The sequence below is a fragment of the Podarcis filfolensis genome, assembly GCF_964270895.1.
Source record: "Podarcis filfolensis genome assembly, chromosome: 15".
Taxonomy (NCBI): Eukaryota; Metazoa; Chordata; class Lepidosauria; order Squamata; family Lacertidae; genus Podarcis; species Podarcis filfolensis.
Window position 1 is genome coordinate 36,234,746 of NC_139618.1, and position 25,121 is coordinate 36,259,866.

Below are 25,121 nucleotides of genomic sequence, written 5' to 3' on the forward strand. Positions count from 1 at the left end.
CTCCTTGCTCATAAAATTACAGGAGCTGCCTGAGTCCAACAGCGCTTTGGTCTTTAGTGGGTATCCGTTTGCCAGCTCTAGCAACACCTCTATTACTAGGGCTGGTCTTGGAGGTTCCGGAGTGGGCACTTTTACTACTCCTTGGCCTGTCTGCAGTGCCCTGACAGTGGCAGACAGGCGTTGGCTTTTACTGGCTCCTGGACTTCCTCCTCCTTCCCCCCAACAGCTCCCGCCATCCCTTGCCATTCCTTTCTTTGCGGGCAGACTCTGGCAAAGTGACCTGGCTGCTGGCAGAGATAACATTTCTTGGCGCTCTTTCCCTCCTTCTTCCTCCCTTCACTGGGATTTGAAACTGCGTGCGCGCGCGCTGTTCCAACTTCCATCGGCTCTCCGGGCGGGAAACTTGGTTCTGGAATCTCTGGAATGCGGAAATCCCTCCAACGCTCTCCTTTCCCCTCCCGCTTCTCCAAGGCTCTTGCCTCCTGGCGCGCTCCAATGGTCAGCGCTGATTTGGTCAGCTGGTCCATAGACTCCGCCCTGGGCGCCCGGGAAAGTTCGTCTTTCACCGCCGAAGAAAGCCCCTCTTCAAAGAGCATTTGAATGGGTTCCGCCGATAAGTCCCACCCCAATTTATGTATCAACATTGTAAACTCAGTCCAGTACTCACGAACCGGTCGGCTCCCCTGTTTGCAAGCCATCAATTGCCTGCGCACCAGTCCCTGTTCAATCTCGCTGGAAAACATCAAATCCATGGCGCGAAAAAACTTCCTCGCGTCCTTCAGCATGTCACTATTCCCTGCCATCAGGGGCCTCACCCAGTCTCTCGCCCCCCCTTCGAGATGGCCAATCACAAACGCCACTCGCGATGCCTCATCGGGAAAGTCGTTAAACTGCAGTTCGAGAGCATACTGCATCTCTGTCCTAAAGGCTTGGTAGTTCCTGGGGTCCCCCCCAAACTTCTGCACCATTCCTGGCATCTTTCTTGCTAGTGTAGCGCCTTTTGCCTTTTCTGCATCCTGCGCCCTCCTTTCTTCTAGCCTCGCCGTTTGCATTGCTAGCTGGAGTTCCAACACTCTGTACCTTTCTTCCAGACTTGGACTTTCTCCAGCTCCTGCTGCTCCTCCGGCTCCGGCTGGGTTGCTCATGATGCCTCTCTGCACAAGCTGCTTTCAGGGACTGTCCGATTGCTGTGATGGGATGGTGAGCTGCTTGTGCGTAAAATCCTGATCCCTCAGAGTTTGGCTAAGTCCCCAAACCTCTGTCTGTGATGGAGCTCCTTAAGCATGGCTCCATCAATCGCTCGTTGAATCGGACAGTGGGCGTTTACGGAACTTCTTCCAGCATAAAAGCTCCTTAACGGAAACGCATCTTCTGGACTCTCGGCGTGACAGTTTCCGCCGAGGAGTGGGTGTCCCTACGGGAGGTCCTGAAACCTCCCCACTGTTCTCGCTTGAAGTGTCTCTGAGCCCTCCCTCCGACTCACTTTCCCTTGGAACTCCACTTCTCCCCCTGCTGGTCCCCTCCTCCGCTGAGTGGTCTCTCTCACCCTCCATGAGCCCTTTCACCTCCTTCGTCTCAGATGACAGTTCCCTGACATCCGGCATGGCAGAATATTGCAATGCAATATTGATACTCTTAAAAATTCTACTCTGCCACATTTAATTTGCACATTGTTTTACAGCATTTCGGACACCCATTGTTGTTTGTAAAGTGGTTTACAATATAAATCTATACACGATATAGGTTTTACCTAATAACAACAACAGCCAGAACCTTCATACCCAACCACACTTAAAAACAATCACTGAATTATACTCTCATATGTAATGAATTAACACATACAATAGTAAATAACAAAATATGCAGTGTACTGTACAACTCAGTACTGTTTCAGCCTTTTTCAAGCAAATGTGTAATTAACTTCTGCTTTCTTGAGAAAAAAATTACTTTCTATCGAGTTCCAATTAACTGTAACCAGGATGAAAAATTTGGCGTTCATTTACAATATAAAGATGTAACCTCATAAAAATGTAATGAATGAAAACCTAAGATTTTGTTTCCTTTTCTTTCTTTCTTTTCAAAAAGAACCCAAACACATAAAGGGGATTATCTCAAACTTAAAGCAACCGTTTTGTCAAGCAGCAGCCTCAAAATCTTCTAGGAACAGGTGTTGGTATGCTTCTGAAAGGAAGCAAATGATGGCATAAGGCAAACCTTACGGAGGTGGAAATTCCTGAAAGGCGCTGGTGGATCATAGAATCATAGAGTCGTAAGGGACCCAGGGGTCATCTAGTCCAACCCTTTGCAGTGCAGGAATTTCAGCTAAAGCATCCATGACAGATGGCCATCCAACCTCTGCTTAAAATCCTCCAAGGAAGTCTCCTGCAGGCCCTACACTGGGAACAGTGTCCTGATGATAATTTAAAATGTTGCAGCTTTCAAGATATTGGGAAATGTCTGAATTGCAGGTTGATGTGCAAATATAACAACAGTGACTGAGAACATTAAAGAAGGCAGGGAGCAGGGAATGTCGCAGCACACTGCTCCAATAACAGCAATGGACTGGTTGCCATTCAGAATTGCATTGGATTACCTGTTGATGCTGTTTTTCTGTGCTAACATCTGCCAGTCTTTGCCTTTGGCGCTGGGTGTGTCAAAAGTTGCGCATATCCTTTGCCTGATGGAGTAGGGAATCTTGAAGGCTTGCGGACCCATCTGAGCAGGAAAGTTACTGTCATCATGTGCAAAGAATGCGATGGTTTCCTTTTCATTCTACGCACAAAAACAAAACCGTTGTTGAGTTGAGCTCTCTCACTAGTCTAGCTTGTTCAGCTCACTGGAAAGGGTTGTTCCTTGCTTTCTAATGCCGTTAAACAAGAGTTATATTTGCTAAAGAAAAATCACAGGCATTACACGCATTGTACTGGGCTCTGGGTAGAGTCACAGCAGTGCTGAGAAATCTGAAAATGTATTACATTCACTACAACTAAGTAGAAATGCCAGCAAAATTGAGGGAGGTGATTTGGGTGGTTTTCAGGGATGGCTGACCTTGACCAACAACAGCACTTCGAACAATCTCAAGAGCTGCCATTTAAGGAAAAGAAAATACATACACTCAGAGATCTCCTTAGAATGATGCTATATGATGGCATTGTTCTATCCTACAATGATATCTGGGTAGGAAAAGAAAGTGGCTACCAGATGGAGAAAAAGCCTGTTACTGGAAGCACAATTCGTTGGGATATAAGAAAGGGCAGATTGGTGGCTGCACCCAGGTTATGGAATATATTGCCTTCCCTTCCTATTAGTTTTTATCACTTGGTGAATTTTTTTCTGTTCTGGCAAGTTTTTGCCATGCTGAGCAGATAATGTTTCAGTAAAACAGTAATCTAAATGCATATTTTTAAAAAGGAAACAGGAATTTGGGGGATTTAAACACAAAAATGGGGCCTGCTGTTATTTGTCAGAAAGACCCTGGACAAAAAGGTGAGCTGTATTTTTGTTATACTACAACTTTTGCTTTTATATTGTGCTCTGCTTAGATGTTTAAAATATTAAGCAATTTATAGGTGCTGATCATCATCATAATAATAATTTTGGCCATGCCAAAATATAGTACTGTTCCTTCCTCACTTGAGTTTCATTTGGCAAAAAAAAAGAGGAACAACAGGTTAGTTTTACTCATCAGATTTAAGGAGAAATCCAGATGTAATTTAAAAAGAAAAAGTATGGCCTTGCATTTTGCTAAGGACATCATCATGTGGACAATGTAAATTATGTCCAGATTTGAGGAGCACTGAGGCAATAATAAACTCCATTCAGGAAGCACTGAGACCCCCGGGTATAGTGTGGTATATAAATTATATTATTATTATTACTATTACTATTAATAATAATAAACAGGATATGCCTCTTGCCTGGGACTTCTGGGTGCTGGCATGATGTAAATACTTCAGGCGAATGGTGCTACAAGCCTTTCCGTATAACATTTATGGCACATCACAAGAGACATCCATGCAAAGTAATAGGAGTGCTGTAGGTTCGTCCTATTTTCTGATTGTTTTTAATTAAATATGCAGCAGATTTGGAGCTCTGCACTTTGAAGAGAAGCTGCTGCTACCTGGCTTGTAAAAACACAAGCAATAATATGTGGAAGCAATGGGCCTGTTGTTGAATGAACTGTTGAACATGTGAAGGAGGAAGCCAGAATGCATGGAGTGAGCCCTGCTCCCTCAGTGAATTTTTGTGCACTGGGCACAGTCTCCTGTCAATGCCGGATTGATGTGAATATGAAACAGACATTTAGTGGTGCTATCAGTGTTAGTAGGAGAGAGACAAGGAAGACAAACTGTAAGGTTTTCAACATGGGGACACTAGTGCTACTATCATCACCTTGGGGACACGAACCCTGATTGACTACCATTTCTGCCCCATGTTTTATGCACTTTGATTTGGTAGTTTTTATACCACTTGGAATAGTACTGCTATGTATTGGTTGTGGTATTGTTAATATCTGATTGAATTGGAAATGCTTATCATATTTGACTCGGATTTACAGTGGTACCTCAGGTTACAGACTCTTCAGGTTACAGATGCTTCAGGTTACAGACTCCGCTAACCCAGAAATACTACCTTGGGTTAAGAACTTTGCTTCAAGATGTGAAGAGAAACTGTGTTCTGGCGGCACGGCAGCATCGGGAGGCCCCATTAGCTAAAGTAGTGCTTCAGGTTAAGAACAGTGTCAGGTTAAGAACAAACCTCCAGAACAAATTAAGTTCTTAACCCGAGGTACCACTGTATATTTTGACCAAGCTGTGGGAGGCAGTGGAGGGCAGAAGTGCCTGGCGTGCTCTGGTCCATGGGGTCACGAAGGGTTGGACACGACTAAACAACTAAACAACAGCAACAACAACAACCACTGTATATATTTTAACCAATTCATATGTTTTCATGTTGGATGGTTTATTTTGCAATGAATTTAAAATGTTAAAACATCTATGATATCAAAACGAATTATTTATTTAATTGGCTATGTGTTGTGGATAAAACACAATGACTGCCCAGCAATGTTTTTCTTGTATCTCTGCTGTATTTTGCTTTCGAAATTGTTTTTGCGGGTCTTTGTGTGTGGTTATGATCATGTTTTGAAATGAATTGGCATTAAGACTATGGGTCTTATTCTAGTCCTCTTCAGAGTGGACCTGTTGAAGTTAATGGATGGGATTAATTTAGGGTCATGAATTGCAATGGGTCTACTTTGAGCAGAACTTAGTTGGAAACCACCCTATTATTCCAATGATGTACTGGATTGTTTTTCTTGCTGCTGCGTTGTGAGTCTCTTTGAACCCACTTATGTGGAAAAGCAGTGTGCATGTGGAAATAGTAAATAAATAAACAAAAATGTGGGAACCCTACGTAGTGAGCTAGATGGGCCAATAGTCTGACTCAGCAGAACACAGCTTCCTATGTTCCTATGAGTAAGGTAGACACCTTCGGGCTAATGCCAATCACAGTGTGATTGATGCATGCAGGGTGGTCAAGTGGGCAAGGCTCACTTCCTATTTTTCTACGTGTCCCATTGCACTTTCAAACTGGATGCCTAAAGAAAGTTTTTGTATTTCCATCATCTAGAAGCTGGGATCGTTAATAATAATAATAATAATAATAATAATAATAATAATAATAATAATTTATTATTTATACCCTGCCCATCTGGCTGGGTCTCCCCAGCCACCCTGGGCGGCTTCCAACAAAGTATTAAAATACAGTGGTCTGTTAAACATTCAGTCAGTAAAGCGTGTGACTCTTAATCTCAGGGTTGTGGATCTGAGCCGTTTGTTGGGCAAAAGATTCCTGCATTGCAGTGGGCTGGATTAGATGACCCTCATAGTCCCTTCCAACTCTATGGTTATGTGATCTTTTACGTTTGCATCCAGGGGCAAAGTTTGCAACCAGGAGCATCTACTTCCGGGTTAGCAGAGCTCGTAACCTGAAGCATTTGTAACCAGAAGCGTTAATCAGAGGTACCACTGTACAGTACATTGTTTATTGCTTTCATTTTATGGATCAATGGTCTCGTAAGATAGTAAAATTCATGTTAAACTGCTGTTTTAGGGGTTGTTTTTAAAAGTCTGGAATGGATTAATCCGTTTCGCATTACTTCCTAAGGGAAAGCGCACCTTGGTTTTGGAATATTTTGGTTTTGGAACAGACTTCCGGAATGGATTAAGTTTGAGAACCAAGGTACCACTGTAATTATAATGATGACCTATACCCTGACCTACACATTAGTCCAGGAAGTGAGGGCCAGGTCAGTTCATATCAGCAGGGGGAGGCTCTGTTGGTGCTGACCTGTAACAGGACCTTTTCGGTGACTGTGTCTTGTTTGTGGACTCCCCGCCCTGGTGTAGAGGCGCATCTGCCTCCCTTACTAATAACATTCAGAAACAACTGGAGAGGGGGACCATTCCCCTTCACCCAGGCATTTGGTGGATGAAGGATACTGCTCCCAGCAACCTTCACATGATTAGATATGTCTGTTTTTAGATGTTATAAAATTTTCTAAGTATTTTTGTCTGTGTTTTATTTCTATTTATTTTATTTTATTTTTGTTTTATTTATTTGTGTTGCTTTATTGCCTTGTCGTTTGCCACCCTGAGCTCCTTTGAGAAGAAGAGATGCAAATGTAATGGTTGGAGGGATAAATATCACCATCTGCAAACATCAACAAGTTTCCTCAAGCATCCTTATTCATTCTGGTGAATTTCCTTAGTTCAGTTTGGACCACTTTTAATCAGCATTAAGAATGAATGCTCACCTTCCCTCTATAAGCATCATTTCTGCGGTTTCTACACACAGAGAAGATATAATGTGTCAAAGTAGGGAATGGGTGAGGGGAACTCGCCTCGAGAATTGATGTCTGGATCTGCAGGATTTGTTCATGGCCCTTGACTTGTCTGACACAGATTTTGCACGAGAGCTGAGTGGTGGCAGGAGTGTAGCGCTCCAGTGAAAAGGCACAGTGGAGTGGCTGCTGGTTACTGCGCCACACGCGAGAGAAAGGAACTTCCTAGGGAGAAAAAGAAAGAGGAGAAGGGTCACCAGTTGACAAGGTAAGAAACCAAAACACACAACAACAAAAGCCATAGGAACATAGGAACTGCCATTCGTCCACCTAGTTCAGTGTTGTCCACACTGGCTGGTAGCATTTATCTCGGGTTTCAGGCAGGAGCTTTCCCCAGGGGACACCAGGACTTCAACCAGAGATCTTCTTTGTGCAGGGAAGAAAGCTCTACCATCAAACTATATTCCAGGGGTTGGCAAGGCTTACTGGGCATGGGCTGGATCACTCCCATGGAGATCCTCTGTGGGCCGGACCGGTGCAGCGCGACGCCGGAAATTGCATCTGTGCATGTCCACGATGCCAGAAATTGCTTCTGCGCATGCCCAGACGCCAAAAATTGAGCCTGTGCAGAAGCAATTTTGGGTGTCTGGGCATGCGTAGAAACAATTTCCAGTGCCACAGACATGCGCAGATGCGATTTCCGGCATCTGGGCATGTGCAGAAGTGATTTCCGGAGCCACAGAAGAGAGTCCCCATGCCATGCTTTGACGGTTTAGTGCAGCATGCAGGGACTCGCAGCTCAGTTGGGGAGCAGCTTGTGGGTCGGTTAAATGGCCCATGGGTCACAGGCTGGGGACCCCTGCTGCAAGGACTGTACACACACCAGTTGAGGGTTCATGCAATTGATCTTGTAAGTCAGCTCCAAGCCACGCCATCATAAGCTTTTAGGTGCTACAAGATTCTCCGGTTTGAGATTTCAGAGCATAAACAGCAGCTGATCCGAGTCTGAGAATTGTACCTGTGGGGCAGCTTAGGTGGAGAGACAGCAAATTGGCCCTAGATCACCCATGTGATGAGTAGAGATTTGAACCCAGCTCTCCATCCTTTAGCTGCCCCTGCTCCACTTGCTCTGATGGAGACACTTCCAACTTATTTCCAACTTTCCAGTCTTAAAATCTTCGTAGGGCTTTACTTGCCTCTAGTGCTGACCAAGGCTGAGTTTAGCCAGAAGCTGGAACCATCTTAATATTGATGTAATTAATAGCAAACTTCATGAGCAGGCTGTGCCAATTTATAGTGGCTGCTGAACTAGCAGATTATTATGCTGTTATAACGGCTTTTAAAGCAGCCCCACAGCAGCGGAACAGCATCAACAGAACTGTGCTGGAGAAGTGAGTTTTGGTTTACAGGGATTGTATAAGGTGACTAGAGCAAATCTGGTTCAACTTTAGCCATATCAGATCAGAACTCTGTACTGTTTTATAAACCAACTAGGTGACTACATGATTTATTTATTTTTTAAGAATTGCTTGGGATGGCCAATTTCAGTTTTTCTCAATTTCTCTTTTTTTCAGATCTTCAGTTCTCCACATTTCTGTATCAGTTTGCATAAAAAAGACACTCTGATGAAAAGACATCAGCCTTTAAATGCACATCCTTCTGAACATGCATTTTTGCAAACAATTTCTCCTAATATTCTTGCATGTTATTTCACTAATACAGGCATTTTCATCCACACTTTCCCATAATGCTAACATTTTTGGACACAATATTTGGCCAGAGAACTACCTTCACAAAAAATTGGAGAAGTGAGAATGCAAAGGGATTGTTATATTTTGCTTTGTATATCATCTCTGGATGTGCGAACTCTGTAGGTCTGCATTAACATGTGACCCAAATAGAATTTCTTCCCCATCCTTAGGCTGTATAACTCACAACTAGCTTGGCATCAATTCATGCATGCCCCCTATAATATATTTTTCAGTTTCGAAGATTGCCTTCAACAAAAGTCCCAGAGGAAAACTGGGAAACACATCTTTTGGGGCAGCAATCTCGTGCAAGAGCTTAGCCTCCCAAATAATTGAAGAATATGAGATTGATCGATCGATCGATCAATCAATCAATCAATCAATCAATGGGAAGCAGATAAAGGGAGGAGGGAGGGAGACACACAGACACACACAGGGAGAGATTGAGAGCAGAAACAAAAACTGCAACTCTGTCTCAGATTCCTTCCAGTTTGCTAGGGGTTCAGGAGTAGTCAACCTTTTTATACCTACCGCCCACTAATGCATCTTTCTTGATGGTAAGATTTCCTTACCGCCCACCAGTGCTCGATGGAAGGAGGATTCGGCTTGTGCCGTAGAACCCTCTACCGCCTACCTAGAATCCTGAAATGCCCACTAGTGGGCGGTAGGGTCCAGGTTGACAACCCCTCGGTTATACAAAGTGATAAACTAAAGCACTATATTTAGAACCAGACTCAGTGAGTGGAAGAGACACCAACGGTAATAAAGTAAACAGTAGAAACTATCTATATCTGTATCTATATATCTACATATCTACACACACACACACACACACACACACACACACACACACACAGGCACAGCAACTGTAATTAGGTTTATTCTTTATTCCAGAGAAATTATCTTCCCCTTTCCTCCTGTAGAGGAAGAGAGTGGGTGAGTACGAGAAAGAGACTGTCACTGAGCTGCAAATAATTTTGAAGAAAATGAACAGGCTAGAACAAAGCACAGCAACAGTGATGAGTGTGAAAAGGATGCTGGGGAAACCTCAGGTTTTATCCGCCATTATACTGAGGCTCACAACAGTTGCTGGCAACCATCCTCTAGCTGAAGCCAGACCCTTAATCTGCCAAGATGCAGGCCATGGTTGAACAAGCAGGCCCCCTTTGCATTTGTAAAGTGACTGCAGAATTTTTATATGCTTGCTCTTTTCCCCAATCCATTCCCTGCCTCCATCACAAGTATGACCATGCTGCTTTGCTGCAAACCAGGTGTGTGTGTGTGCTCCAGTCATTGCCTTGAGCCAGTGACCCTGCCCTCCTGAGCAAAAGACCACAGAGCATGTAGTTTTGCATGCAGAAGGTCCCAGGTTCCATTTCTGGCATTTCCAGGGTAGGTTTGGGAAAGATTTCTGTCTGAAACTCTCAGTGTCCACTGTCAATAAGTAGATAGTACTGTGCTAGAAGAGCCAGTGATCTGGCTCTGTCTAAGACAGCTTCCTCTACTCCTATGAATAAGTCCATCCTGCAGAAAGGGAAGGAGACAGATGAAGAAGCCTGATCCAGCTTGATTGTCAGCCACCAGCCACCCTTGGGAGGGATCTCAGGAAAAGGAGAGAGGCAGGCTAAAAGGAAAGCATCCAAAGCTTGCTTCTGTTCCAACCTTGTGGGAAGGATCCTAATCACTTGCTATAAGTTTATATTAATTTTTGTTGTTAAAAATGTATGTTGTTGACCTTACTGTTGCTACATTACCAGCTGAGCTGCTGTACAGTCATAACTTGGGTTACAGATGCTTCAGGTTGCGTTTTTTTGGGTTATGGACCTCTGAAACCCGGAAGTACCGGAACGGGTTACTTCCAGGTTTTGGCGATTGCACATGCGCAGAAGTGATAAATTGCGCTTTGCGCATGCACAGAAGCGCAACCCACATGTGCGCAGATGCACCACTGAGGGTTGTGAACTCTGTGGGTTGCGAATGCTGCAGGTTGCGAATGCTGCAGGTTGCGAATGCTGCAGGTTGTGAACGTGCATCCCACACGGATCACGTTCGCAACCCGAGCGTCCACTGTATTCCTGAAACTCATTCATCTCCCACCTCCTTCCTCTTCTTCCCCTAGCCTGAACCTTTGCTCCAGTGCTCTGTGGCCTGGGTCAAGTGGGGTTACTCCCAGCCCCCTCCATAATTCTTTCTTGGGCAAAGATTCTGCTGGGGTGCTTTTGTGTACCATATTGGAGGTCCGATTAGAGCAGGGGTGAGGAACCTCTGGCCCATGAGCTAAATCTTGCCCTGCATTTGGGCACATAAGAATGTTTTCCCTAAACCATGCCTTATCTCCCACACAGACGCACACCAGCTGATTTTGGATTGACTTAAAAAGGTAAAGGGACCCCTGACCATTAGGTCCAATCACGGATGACTCTGGAGTTGTGGCACTCATCTTGCTTTATTGGCTGAGGGAGCCGGCGTGCAGCTTCCGGGTCATGTGGCCAGCATGACTAAGCTGCTTCTGGCAAACCAGAGCAGCACACGAAAACACCGTTTACCTTCCCACCGGAGCGGTACCTATTTATCTACTTGCACTTGACGTGCTTTCGAACTGCTAGGTTGGCAGGAGCAGGGACCGAGCAACGGAAGCTCACCCTGTCATGTGGATTCGAACCACCGACCTTCTGATTGGGCAAGTCCTAGGCTCTGTGGCTTAACCCACAGCGCCACCCGCATCCCTGTCTGTGCCTCGCTTGTTCTTTTGTGTTTTGGGGTGAATAGTATTGTCAGAGCTGCCCGAGGACCCAGCTCACAAAGGACCAACGCCACTTCGTTGTTAAATATGAAAGTCTTTATTGAAGTTCAGTTTCACTTCCAGAGCCACAGCGTGCAGCTCTACGTCTCAACTTTTAGACCGCTGATGCTCCGTCTGAGTCTCCTCCCCCCATACACCAGTTTAAGACTCTAGCCTTACTCCACCTCTTCCTCTGTTCTTTCCGCCTCTGGTTCCGCCTGTCTGTTGGGGTCTCGCCCTTTCTAGACTCTTCTGACGCTGAATCCCCTGAGCCTTCCCCCTCCCTCCGGTGGGCTTTAGGAGCTGGTTCCCCATCCGGGTCTCCTGCTGTCCCCCGCGCCTGTACATTTGAACTTGGCGCGCGCGCCCAGCCAGCAACTTTCCTCCTGACCGTTTCACTGCTGCTGTCACTGCTTCTCCCTTCGGGGAGGCTAGCTGCAACTGACCTCCCCTCCGTTGGAGGCGTGGTCAGCCCTGACTCACCTTCTCTCCCCGCTGGAGGAGACGCTGGCCCTGACACATGTGACTCTTCCCCCCCACTACGCTCTGGTGGGGAAACTGGTCCTGATCCCCCGCTGCTGCTTTGGGGTTCCCCGCTGGCTCCTTGTTTCTCGTGCGTTCCCCCTGGGACCCCCCTTGCCCTGACCATCGGCGCCCCCTTCTGGGAATCTTCTGATTCGCTGGAGAAGCTCATGGAATCTCTCGGGCCACTGTCATACTCTCCTACGCTGCCCTCAGATTCTTCCCCTTCGCTCTCCATTTCCTCTCTCCCCTGTGCTCCCGCTCCTGAGCCCCTGACAAGTATGTTCATGGGGAGCATGCTGTTGCAAGTCCAACTTTTCTTACAAAGTGGGCTGGCAAAAGTAGCTCGACACAGAACCTGCGGACCGCACACTACCTTGTGTGGGACAAGGCCAAGCTTTGATGCCCCCCCAGCCCTCACACTGCCTTCCCAAAGCTGGATAAGAAAGGTGCTGGGCTTTGGGAAGGAGATGCTCAACTCTGGCGGGGTCCTAGGGCCCTCCTGCCTTATTCCCAAAGTTGGAAACAAGGGTTTGCAAAGGAGGACTCTAGGATCCCATCAAAGCCCTCATGCCTCCTTTCCAAAGCCCAGCACCTCACATTGCGAAGGCAAAGGTGCTGAGGGCCACAAAAAAGGCATTGAGGACTGCTTGTGGTCCTTGTGTTGGACTGCCCTGTTCTAGGACAACCTGTTAGGATATTTCGGTTCCACCTTAAAAAGGGAGCAGGCTGTTGTGTGTCACAAGCCTGCGTACTTCCTGCTCACAGGGAGTTTCCGTTTTGTATATAGCTTTTGTTTCTGGCTGTTTCCTCGAGCAGTCATGTTTTTCCTTTGTTCTGACCAACATTGAATAAAGCTGTAAAATATGCTCTCCTGGGTGAATCTTCCTTTGTGGACACTCTGCAAAACGGGCGTGCACGAGTCCTGGAATGTGTCTGAGGCTCGTGTCACTAATTGATTGATGCTGTTCTACAGGAGATCAATGGATCGGCTGGAGCTGGCGTATAGGCTGCCTGATAGGCTGACTGGCAGTATGCCAACAGAACCTTCTATGCAGGGCCAGCCCTACTGTTTGTGAGACTGTGGCAGCCACCTCAGGCAGCTTATTTGGGGTGGCATTAAATGGAATATTGCAAGACCATTGCCCTCACCAGCTCAGTGTTGCGACACTTCAGAGTCTAAAGCACCAAAAGAGGCTTCTCTTTCCCTGCTCCCCCTGCTCCTTCCAGTCTTCATGCTTTATCAGACTGTTTGGTTCACAGCAGCTAATAATACAGAACAAATTGCAACTTCACAGCCAAATGCTTGCAAACAGGAAACAAGGACATAGAGGTCTATTATCATCAGCCGCACAACAGTTGTAACAACAAGAGCGGCAATACCAGCAGCCATCCAGCATAGCAACGGACATCTGACTGCAGAGTTTTTTCATAAACCTCTGTAGCAAGAAGATTTGGGGTTATGAGGTTCAATGTGAGCTGTGTTTTTATTTTTGTTTTACACGAAGAGTATTAGAGATTCAGCAAAGTGTGCTCCTCATCAACAAGGAGGTCTGAAACTTGTATTAACTGTGTTGCATATCTTCTTCCTCCGCTACCCACACCCACCCTGCGCAGAAGACTTCCGCGCAGGGAAAGCAGGCGTAGACTTGGCATCAAAGAACTTCTTTGCTGGAAGAAGTTCAAGAAACGCCCACTGACGGATACTGCTAGCGACTGAAACAGCCACGAAGTGAAGGGCTGTCCAGCCAGAAAAAGGTTTAACCAGGCAACCTAGCCAGGAGTGGCGGCAACTTACGCACGAGCAACCCCATATAACCATTACACCTATGCTAGTGATGTCATGAGGATCCAAAAAGCTCATTCCTCCTCAGGAAGCCAGGTTGCAATAATAGTAATGGGATAATTGACTGGTAAACAAAACGGAGCCCACCAGATGCTGGTTTTGAAATTGTAAAGGATCTTTCTTTCAAACAGCTGGTTATCCCACAGAATTGCAAATGAATATAGACAGAACAATGGCACTTGCAGAATGAGTCAGACAACCTCAAGCTATACTCATTGTTCTCAAGTAGTAACCTTCCAGATGACTCATCCTTGACTCACTACCTGCCCAATCTACTGCTCCCTTCCTAAGATTACACCAAAGCCTTTTTTCACACACCCAAAATTTTACCCAATCCACTGTTCTCTTCATGTGATCCCTTCTCATGGGTCATTCTTCAATTTCCCTGGACATACTTTTGGCTTCGCTACAAGTCCACTTAAAAAGGTAAAGGGACCCCTGAATGTTCGGTCCAGTCGCGGATGACTCTGATGTTGCGGTGCTCATCTCGCTTTACTGGCTGAGGGAGCCGGCATACAGCTTCCGGGTCATGTGGCCAGCATGACTAAGCCGCTTCTGGCGAACCAGAGCAGTGCACAGAAACGCCGTTTACCTTCCCGCCAGAGTGGTACCTATTTATCTACTTGCACTGACATCCTTTCAAACTGCTAGGTTGGCAGGATCTGGGACCAAGCAACGGGAGCTCACCCTGTCGTGGGGATTCGAACCACCGGCTTTGATTGGCAAGCCCTAGGCTCTGTGGTTTAGACCACAGCGCCACCTGCGTCCCTTCTATAAGTCTACTTACGAGCAGGTTTTAGCATTGCTTTGGGCTTCTTCTTTACTTTTATGCTCTCCTTGAACACATCCTGCAAAACTGTCTGAAGATGCTCCTTATGCTGCCCCCCCCCCCGAGCAACCATTCTACATACTCCAGGAACTTCAGACCTAAGGCTTGGTATTTCTGTGACTGTGCTTTAATAAAGTTCTGAAATCACTTTGGGTATAGATTCCTGAGCTCGGTGCCTAGGTCCTAGCTCTCCCATCACACCCACCCACCCCAAGAGAGGTAATTCAAAAGTATCTTATCTGACTGAATCCCCCCTTTTAATATAGAACTCTCATTTCTCTAAGTTAGATGTGTGCTTGTGATAAAATATTGCTTTCTGTACCCAGTATGGTAAAGGTATGCTGCTGTGTTTTATTGTTAAAATTACCTTTATTCTTCATAATCAATTCTTTGTTTTTCTATAGTTTCCAAGCCAGCACACCATTGTAATTTTTTTGGGAGGAGGGGCTATTCTCACACACAGGCTTAGTGCTCTGCTTGATTCCAGCTAAAGATCCCTTTTTGGGGAGCACATTTTTGGGATTGCACAAGAGCTCAGCACCCAAAGAAGGAGGTGAAGCCAGAGCCCCTAGAGATGGAAAAGGGGGAACTGCTGCCAGTGCAGGCCAGGCCACCCTGGCTGGGCTCAGATCCCACATTCCTGCACCTGACATGCCCTTCTCCACTGGGGGAGGAGAAGGAGAAGAGGAGGGCGACAGTGGGAAAGAGGAGGAGGAGCTGGAGATGCCATGCTTGCGGAGGGAACTGCATCCAGTACAGGAGACAGGGGGCTGGGGTCGGGAAGCCTTAGCAGGCTTGCAAGGGAGCACAGCACCAAAAGACGCACATCCTGATGTGGAAGGTCGGTGGTTCGAATCCCCACGACGAGGTGAGCTCCCGTTGCTGGGTCCCTGCTCCTGCCAACCTAGCAGTTTGAAAGCACGTCAAAGTGCAAGTAGATAAATAGGTACCGCTCCGGCAGGAAGGTAAATGGTGTTTCCGTGCGCTGCTCTGGTTCACCAGAAGCGGCTTAGTCAAGCTGACCACATGTCTGCCTCCCTCGCCTATAGTGCGAGATGAGCACGCAACCCCAGAGTCATCCGCGATGGGACCGAACGGTCAGGGGTACCTTTACCTTTAACTTAGGTTCATTAATTTCAACAGGTCTACTCTGTGTAGATACAGTCCTGTGCAATTTCATTATGCCACCCTTCCCCAATCGCAGCCAACTGGCAAGGAATAATGGGAGGTATAATGGAGCAATATCTGGAGAGCAACAGTTTGAGGAAGAATATCACTAGCTGGTATCTCAATTTACTTATTTTTGTCTTCACTTCCCTTTTCTTTTGGTACCATGCTACTTAAGATTATCTAGGGCTGAGCCAAAATTTCTTAGGAATGAATTGCCTGACTACTTTTTTTTTGGAAAAGCGTTCTTTTTCAAGTTCCTTGCAAACCGGCAGAAAATGTCAGTCCTCCTGTAGAGATTATTCTGCAAAATAGCCTCACCAGTGTCACCATCTGTGAATTTTGGATGAAACTGTGGATCCAATTCTAATTTTATTATTATTATTTCATTGTTGAAGGAAGCAATGGGCTTGGCACCTACTGCTACCAGCCCTTCTCCCTTAGCCCTTCATCTACCAGAATGAACAAGTCTCCAAAAACCGTTGGGGGAATTTCATCTTCCCTCCAAGAACATTCTGAAAAATGCCCCCCCTCCAAATGTTAACTCCCACAATAGAACATATAATGTCAGAAAGACATTTTTACTTATCCCTAAGCCATGTGTATCTGCAAAACATTCAGTTTGGGCCTACGTTTATTCGATCAGTTGCAAGATTGGCAAGTCAGTTAGTTACTAGCCAAATATTGACAACTGGACAGCAATTTATGTGACCACAGAAAGAAAGGCTACCTCTCTTTTAAATTGGAACCAGTGAAGCCGGTGAAGGTCCTGTGTGAGTGTCTGGAAGTGTTTAGAGGATGGATGGCAGCAAACAGATTGAGGTTGAATCCTGACAAAACAGAAGTACTGTTTTGGGGGGACAGGGGGTGGGTGGGGGTGGGGGACTCCCTGGTCCTGAATGGGGCAATTGTGCCCTGAAGGACCAGGTGCGCAGCCTGGGCGTCATTTTGGACTCACAGCTGTCCATGGAGGTGCAGGTCAATTCTATGTCCAGGGCAGCTGTTTACCAGCTCCATCTGGTACACAGGCTGAGACGCTACCTGCCCACAGACTGCCTCACCAGAGTGGTGCATGCTTTAGTTATCTCCTGCTTGGACTACTGCAATGCACTCTACATGGGGCTACCTTTGAAGGTGACCCAGAAACTACAACTAATCCAGAATGCGGCGGCTAGACTGGTGACTGGGAGTGGCCGCCAAGACTATATAACACCGGTCCTGATAGATCTGCATTGGCTCCCAGTGTGTTTCCGAGCACAATTCAAAGTGTTGGTTCTGACCTTTAAAGCCCTAAACAGCCTCAGTCCAGTATTCCTGACGGAGCGTCTCCACCCCCATCGTTCTGCCCAGACACTGAGGTCCAGCTCTGAGGTCTAGCTTCTGGTGGTTCCCTCACTGCGAGAAGTGAGGTTACAGGGAACCAGGTATAGGGCCTTCTCTGTAGTGGCGCCCACCCTGTGGAATGCCCTCCCATCAGATGTCAAGGAAATAAACACCTATCTGACTTTCAGAAGACATCTGAAGGCAACCCTGTTTAGGGAAGGCCTTAATGTTTGAATCTTTATTCTGTTTTTAATGTTCTGTTGAAAGCTGCCCAAAGTGGCTGGGGAAACCCAGCCAGAAGGGCGGGGTAGAAAATAATAATAATAATAATAATAATAATAATAATAATAATAATAATAATAATAATTTCACAATAGTGCTGTTTGTTAATTGGAGTTATTGCATGCAAAAGTCAGAGACGAACCTAGAAGCATAACAAAAGTCCACCGACTGGTCACCTGCTATATCTGCAAGGATCACCAAACAGGAATCGGAAAAGGAATGCAAGCAGAAATCAGGGATAAAGGCTACTGTATAGAACTATACTGGCTGCTGCAAGAGACAGGGAGTTATTTCAATTGTGCTTGAATTGGCTAATAAGGCAAAAGATAAAGGACCCCATGGCAGTTAAGTCCAGCCAAAGGTGACTATGGGGTTGCGGTGCGCATCTCGCTTTCAGGCCGAGGGAGCCGACGTTTGTCCACAGACAGCTTTCCAGGTCATGTGGCCTGCATGACTAAACACTTCTGGAACAACAGAACACCGTGATGGAAACCAGAGCACACAGAAACACCATTTACCTTCCCGCCGCAGCGGTACCTATTTATCTACTTGCGCTGGCATGCTTTCGAACTGCTAAGTTGGCAGAAGCTGGGACAGAGCAACAGGAGCTTGCCCCATCGCGGGGATTAGAACTGCCGACCTTCCAATCAGCAAGCCCAAGAGGCTCAGTGGTTTAGACCACAGTGCCACCCATGTGACTCTAAAAATTTGTTTCAGTACTTGGCATACTGTATATATTATAATTTTAAATACCGTATTTTTCGCTCCATAAGACGCACCAGACCATAAGACGCACCTAGTTTTTGGAGGAGGAAAACAAGAAAAAAAATATTCTGAATCTCAGAAGCCAGAACAACAAGAGGGATCACTGCGCAGCGAAAGCAGCGATCCCTCTTGCTGTTCTGGCTTCTGGGATAGCTGCGCAGCCTGCATTCGCTCCATAAGACACATTTCCCCTTACTTTTAGGAGGGAAAAAGTAAGTCTTATAGAGCAAAAAATACGGTACTTGCTGATACTTTGCTTTGTTTCCTTTTTAATTTCTCTCTCTCTGTGTGTGTGTGTGTGTGTGTGTGAGAGAGAGAGAGAGAGAGAGAGAGAGAGTTTTGCAACTGTGCCTTGACTTTACTGCTCACAGATAAACGCAAAAGAGAAGAGCTGTAATTTATAGTCCAGAGCAAGGTTAGCTTTCCAGATGTAAACTCCAACTCCCATCAGCCCCAGCCAGCACAGCCAATAGATAGGCATGATGGGAGTTGTAGCCTAACAAACATCCAAAGGACACCAGCTTGGCTACCCAGGTCCAAACATTTAATGAATATCTATTAAATTGGACAATCCAACATCATAGAGTCATAAAATTAGAGAGCTGCAAGGCCCCTGAGGGTCAACTAGTCCAACCCCTTGCAATGCAGGAATCTCAAAGCGAAATCTTTGCTTCAGGAGCTGTGGGAATACAGTGGTACCTCGGGTTAAGAACTTAATTCGTTCTGGAGGTCTGTTCTTAACCTGAAACTGTTCTTAACCTGAAGCACCACGTTAGCTAATGGGGCCTCCCGCTGCCACTGTGCAATTTCTGTTCTCATCCTGAAGCAAAGTTCTTAACCCGAGGTACTATTTCTGGGTTAGCGGAGTGTGTAACCTGAAGCGGCTGTAACCTGAAGCATCTGTAGCCTGAAGCGTCTGTAACCCGAGGTACCACTGTATAGCTTGCCAACCGAAAGCTAAAACGCCAATCATAAAGCGATATATTTATTCATAAAATCCCCGGTATTAGAAAAAGTGCCTAACCTTGCAAAGAAATGTCTTGGGGCTTCAGATATTAAAAAAAAAAAAGCATTGGCAAACACTAGCCTTGATACACAAATACCTGACATGCTGTGAATGGTTTGATTCTCCAGAGAAAAGGAGGGATATCAAGGACAGAGATCTGAAGACTGAAAGTATTCCCTTTGAAATGCAACAGCTTTGGTTCTTCCAGCAACTGCCCCCCTTGGTGTCTTTCATCTGAAATCACTTCCTGTAGCAGAGAAAGGGAAAACAAAGAAACAAACAGTGAGCCACCTGCAATTTCAGAACTCTTACTTCTTCAGAAAACTGTGGCTGCTGATTTATGGGAGTGGGGGAAGGAGTGAGGAGTTGCGCCTCATCTGCATTATACATTTAAAGCAGTATCATACCACTTTAAACAGCCGTGGCTTCCTGCAAGGAATCCTGGGCGCTGTGAGCTGTTATGAGACCCCCTGTGTGGTGGCTTAACTGTGTTTTAACAATTCGTTTTCCAGATTTAATTTGATTTCTCTGGGAAGACTAATCCGCAACCAGGGAAGGAAACAATTTTATTTCTGAGGATATCTTATTTTGTTAGTGAGAGGTATAAATATTTAGCCACATGGTTTTTGTGTATGGGGTGGTGGTAGGAACATAGGAAGCTGCCTTATACCAAAGACAGCTACATTAATAACAGAACAAAAAAAAACCACAACTCCAGTGTTTTGAATGCGTTCTAAACATGCAACGCCAGATGGCGCTGGAGAGCAAAAAATAAATAAATCTTTGCGGTTTTCCATAGTTTCTTTTTTCTTTTGTTATAACGATTTCATTTCTGACTTATTTATAGCGGTTTCTTTCCTGTGTGTCTTTTCCTGTGATCCACCCCCAGACAGACCATCTAGTTTAGTTCTGTTTACACTGACTGGCAGTGGATCTCCAGTGTTTAAGACTGGGCCATCCCAGCCCTGCCTGGAGATGGGACCCGAGACCTTCTGGGTGCAAGATTCTCTACACATGAGCTATGGCTGGAGCTATGGTCAAATTCACAATGGCTTTTCTTTTGTTCTTAGCTATGAACCTAAGTGGGACGCGGGTGGTGCTGTGGGTTAAACCACAGAGCCTAGGACTTGCTGATCAGAAGGTCGGCGGTTCGAATCCCCACGACGGGATGAGCTCCCGTTGCTCGGTTCCTGCTCCTGCCAACCTAGCAGTTCAAAAGCACATCAAGTGCAAGTAGATAAATAGGTACCACTCCAGCGGGAAGGTAAACGGCATTTCCGTGCGCTGCTCTGTTTTCGCCAGAAGCAGCTTAGGTCATGCTGGCCACATGACCCAGAAGCTGTCCGCCGGCTCTCTCGGCCAGTAAAGCAAGATGAGCGCCGCAACCCCAGAGTCGTCCACGATTCGACCTAATGGTCAGGGGTCCCTTTACCTTTATGAACCCAAGGATGGAAGGCGATAAGCCATGCAGTGAGATGGAACACAAGAGGTAACTTGCCAGTGAAGGTGGTTTCAAAATAGCCATATTCATGCCCCTTTGACTCAGTTTGCATCATATTATGGGGTTTTTAGTTTTTGTATGCTCAGTGATAAGCATTGAGAGTTTATGTTTACATGGAGGTACCAGTCAGTCACTGTGGATTAATAAGAATAATAGCACTTCATAAAATACCCAGTAGCCTGTTGCGTACACAAAATCCCCACTGTTAAGTGGAGACTTTGGTAAATATTATTCGATCCTTGCAACAAAATCTAAATTATAAAAAATATCTTGTTCAGGTTCATTAAAATAAAATATGGCTCCTTGTCTACATAATTTCCCTGAATGTAACAGCAATTCTGGAGCAGTAACGGCATGCTTAGGAAGATAAAAAAGAGGCAAACAAAACAGCTTGATTTAAGCTACATTGGGCATAAACTGCAGCAAGATTAATCATTCAGGATGGAATGTACTGCACAGCTTCTATAAACTACAAGTTGTTTGCTTCTGTGAAGACGATTCCAAGTTTGCATTGGGTATATGCAGCACACATACACTCCAGACTAGCTTCTTCTCAGAGCAGAACAATTTTAAAATTAGTCTAATTAAGTTAGTCATGCCCATCAATTTCAGTGGGTTTACTTTGAGAAAGTCTAATGTTGGATTCAAACCCATATATCAATATAAGGTTCAAATGAGCGGGTTCAGATTTCTGCAACTCTTCCAGAACCCTAAAGGAAAGTGAAAAAATGTGGATCATAAACTTGATCTGCATTTTATATTCTGTAGCCGTCTTCAGATGGCTGCCTTGGATGGTAAAAGTCACGAAGAGCAAAAGTTCAGCCTTCTAGCATACGCTTATATATATATATATATAGAGAGAGAGAGAGAGAGAGACATTCTGCACCTTCCCTTTGGACTCCAGCTGAGCCTTTACACCTGAGGTGGCAACACCAGTTTACTGTGCTAATGAAACTTCAGGCATGTTATTTATCTTCTGTGATACAGTCTTAGTATTTAGTGGGCTCATTGCTAACTGGGGCTGTGGATCATTACAAAAATGGCATCTTAGCCCCATAAGATTGCGATGTTATATTCTTTAACATAAAGCCCCTCTTTCATAAGGGGTCTGTTGGAAGCGGACACTTAGATCCTTGGCTTATGCTGTTTGAGGATGTTTTTCAGGCTTTGCCAGAATGGAAAATACTTGCTCGCTTCTTTTCTTCTTTCTTTTCTAACACAAGCTAGGGAATTCTTTTGTTTAGCCGTTTCTTTCATTTTGCACATGGGTTGTTCCAAGCCTTTCCAACCAGATGCCTTGCCAAATGCACATAACTCATTATCCCCGATATAATACAGTAGAGTCTTAAGCAGTAGCTTGGAAAACCACCTGAATTAAATAAACAAAACTGTGCACTGAACTGCATCACTTTTGCTTTGATGGAATTACATCTGCTTTTCAATCCCTACGAACGCTACCTACCTGGGGATAAACAAAGGGATCTGGTGCTGGGACAGATTCCTGAGCTAAGGCCAAACTACATATAATAGCGTGGTTTGCACATCATTCTAATCCAAACAGTGGTTTAGCGTGGGGTCTGGAAGAGGAGATTGCAGCCACATTACTCCTCCCCAGTATTTTTGCTGCTATGCCACACTGAGCAAATCCATGGTTTGGCTTAGCACAGGGGTGGGGAACTTCAGGTCCTCCAAGCCTCTCCATATGGCCCTCTGAACTCTTCCCAGCCCCCGCCCCTCAAGCCACACCCTTAACCAGCCCCGTTCGCATCTTCCTTGAAGAAGAGAAGAGTTTGGATTTATCGCTACCCGAAGGAGTCTCAAAGTGGCTATCATTCTCCTTTCCCTTCCTCCCCCACAACAAACACTCTGTGAAGTGAGTGGGGCTGAGAGACTTCAGAGAAGTGTGACTAGCCCAAGGTCACCCAGCCGCTGCATGTGGAGGAGCGGAGATGCGAACCCGGTTCACCAGATTACGAGTCTACCACTCTTAACCACTACACCACACTGGCTCTCCACACTGGCCACACTTGAGTATTTCTGCCTGGCTGGAATGTGTCCTGGGACTCTTGCTTGGATGGGGGATAGAGAGGGGTGTCTGAGGGTCATCCACACGTCTGCCTGTCCCACTGCTTTCCCCTGAGAAAACCCCATCTTCAGAGCTGAATCAGAGCAAATGTCAATTAGGTTTTCTCTGGATTGACATTTGCTGTGATTTCATGCTAAAGAACGCAGTGGGGCAAAGGCAAAACGACTCTGATCTGTATTTTTTAGGCACTGGGCAAGTAGAGGTATGGACGAGCCCTGAGCGTGAAGATGCCAGTTTTCTGTACAAAGGTGAAATTTGCATTTGCTGCTCTGCCCGCTTTCCCTCTGGCCTTGCCCACCAATAACACGTGGTTCCCAGAAGATTACCTGAGAGAAATGCCCCCCATCCTTCCCTATTGTGTCTTTTTCTGAACCTGGGCTCTTGGTTCAGCTCTCCCAGGCAAACCATAGAACTCACCATGGGTTCTGCTTAGTGGTTAGTCTGGAGAGAGTTAAACCATGAACCTGGGTTTCGACAACATGCTATGCCTAAAGGAGGCTTTGCTCAGCACAACACAGCAGCAAAATGACTGGGGAGGAACTAAGCAATCACTGTCTTCTCTCCAGGAGCCTGTGTGCTCGCTCTAAGCCGTGGCTTGACTTAGCATGATATGTAAAAAAGGCCAATGTGCAGTTGGATGCAATTTTGTCCAGACACTGATCTCTCTCTCTCTCTCTCTCTCTCTCTCTCTCTCTCTCTCTCTCTCACACACACACACACACACACACAAAACAGCTGCAGGTGTAGCAGATTGGCTGGTATGCAGATGATGCTTAACCTTTTCACTTCAGGTGGTTTCTCTGCTCAAGATAGGCTCACGCCAGGTAAGGAGAAAAGCAGTTCTGTGGAAGGTGACTTGGTACAGGAAAATAGCAGGAAAAGATGCCTGCTTTTTCATTTAAAACATGTTGGTGAAGAAATGCACATAACTGTGTACCACCTGCCACTAGTCCTTAAAGAGAGGGACAGTATAGGCAGGTGCAGTCAAGGTGGTCCCCTCCAGATCTTGCTGGACTACAATTCCCAGCATCCCTGATCACTGGCCATGTCGCTGAAGCTGATGGGAATTGTAATCCAACAACATCTGGAGGGGCACTACATTAGCAACATCTAACGTAGCAATTACTGGGCTTCTGGCATGTGCATTAATTCCAAGGTTGATGAGACTGAAAACATGCTGGGTGGTGGTATATTTAAATAAAGAAAAGGAAGGGGAAGTGGATGCAGAGGTTCAAAGCAGAGGTGAGTATAGAATGCCCTGATTCACTGCTTGCAAAGTGTTCCTAGGCATGTTTTGTTGTTGTTTAGTCTTTTGGTCGTGTCCGACTCTTCGTGACCCCATGGACCAGGCACTCCTGTCTTCCACTGCCTCCCGCAGTTTAGTCAAACTCATGTTAGCAGCTTAGAGGACACTGTCCAACCATCTCGTCCTCTGTCGTCCCCTTCTCCTTGTGCCCTGCATCTTTCCCAGCATCAGGGTCTTTTCCAGGGAGTTTTCTCTTCTCATGAGGTGGCCAAAGTATTGGCACCTCAGCTTCAGGATCTGTCCTTCCAGTGAGCACTCAGGGCTGATTTCCTTCAGAATGGATAGGTTTGATCTTCTTGCAGTCCATGGGACTCTCAAGAGTCTCCTCCAGCACCATAATTCAAAAGCATCAATTCTTCAGCGATCAGCCTTCTTTATGGTCCAGCTCTCACTTCCATACATCACTACTGGGAAAATCATAGTTTTAACAATACGGACCTTTGTCGGCAAGGTGATGTCTCTGCTTTTTAAGATGCTGTCTAGGTTTGTCATTACTTTTCTCCCAAGAAGCAGGCGTCTTTTAATTTTGTGACTGTTGTTACCATCTGCAGTGATCGTGGAGCCCAAGAAAGTAAAATTCCTCACTGCCTCCATTTCTTCCCCTTCTATTTGCCAGGAGGTGATGGGACCAGTGGCCATGATCTTAGTTTTTTTGATGTTGAGCTTCAGATCATAAATCCCATGCATTCAGTGGGGAATTACTCCCAGCTAAGTGGGCACATGATTGCAAGCCTTAGTTATTATATAAAATCAAAACTCTGGTGTCAAAGTCCCCATTCCAAATAGAACAGGACGGGGTGGGGCAGGGGGGCACTAAGAAAAGAAAAGTTGTAGAGCTGTGTCAAAATCTGATCAGTATAGGATATTTTAGGTCAAGGATGGGGTCACTTCTGGACCTCTGGATGTTCTTGGACTCTAGCTCCCATCATCCTTGACCACTGGCCAAAGCAGATGGGGCAAATGGGAGTTGGAGTTCCAGTTGGAAAGCCACAGGTTTTCTACTCCTGGATTCAGTCCCTGTTTCATACCATGATCAGTTTTTTGCATAAGCACGTATAAAATATTGAAAACTAAAATATCTGTGCAATGAAGAAGCATTCGCAAAAATCTGAAG

At 45.8% G+C, this 25,121-nt stretch overlaps 1 protein-coding gene across 2 annotated transcripts in view; it reads right to left on the minus strand.

The window, feature by feature from the left end:
* Positions 1-25,121, minus strand: part of UNC5D (unc-5 netrin receptor D) — a 410,127-nt gene that overhangs the window by 14,399 nt on the left and 370,607 nt on the right. For both annotated transcript variants that reach the window (XM_083588433.1, XM_083588434.1), the window contains 3 exons: positions 19,212-19,361; positions 6,905-7,069; positions 2,594-2,772 (listed from right to left, as the gene is read on the minus strand). In XM_083588433.1, the coding sequence (XP_083444559.1) occupies positions 2,594-2,772; positions 6,905-7,069; positions 19,212-19,361 (494 nt within the window). The remainder of the gene's footprint in view (positions 1-2,593; positions 2,773-6,904; positions 7,070-19,211; positions 19,362-25,121) is intronic.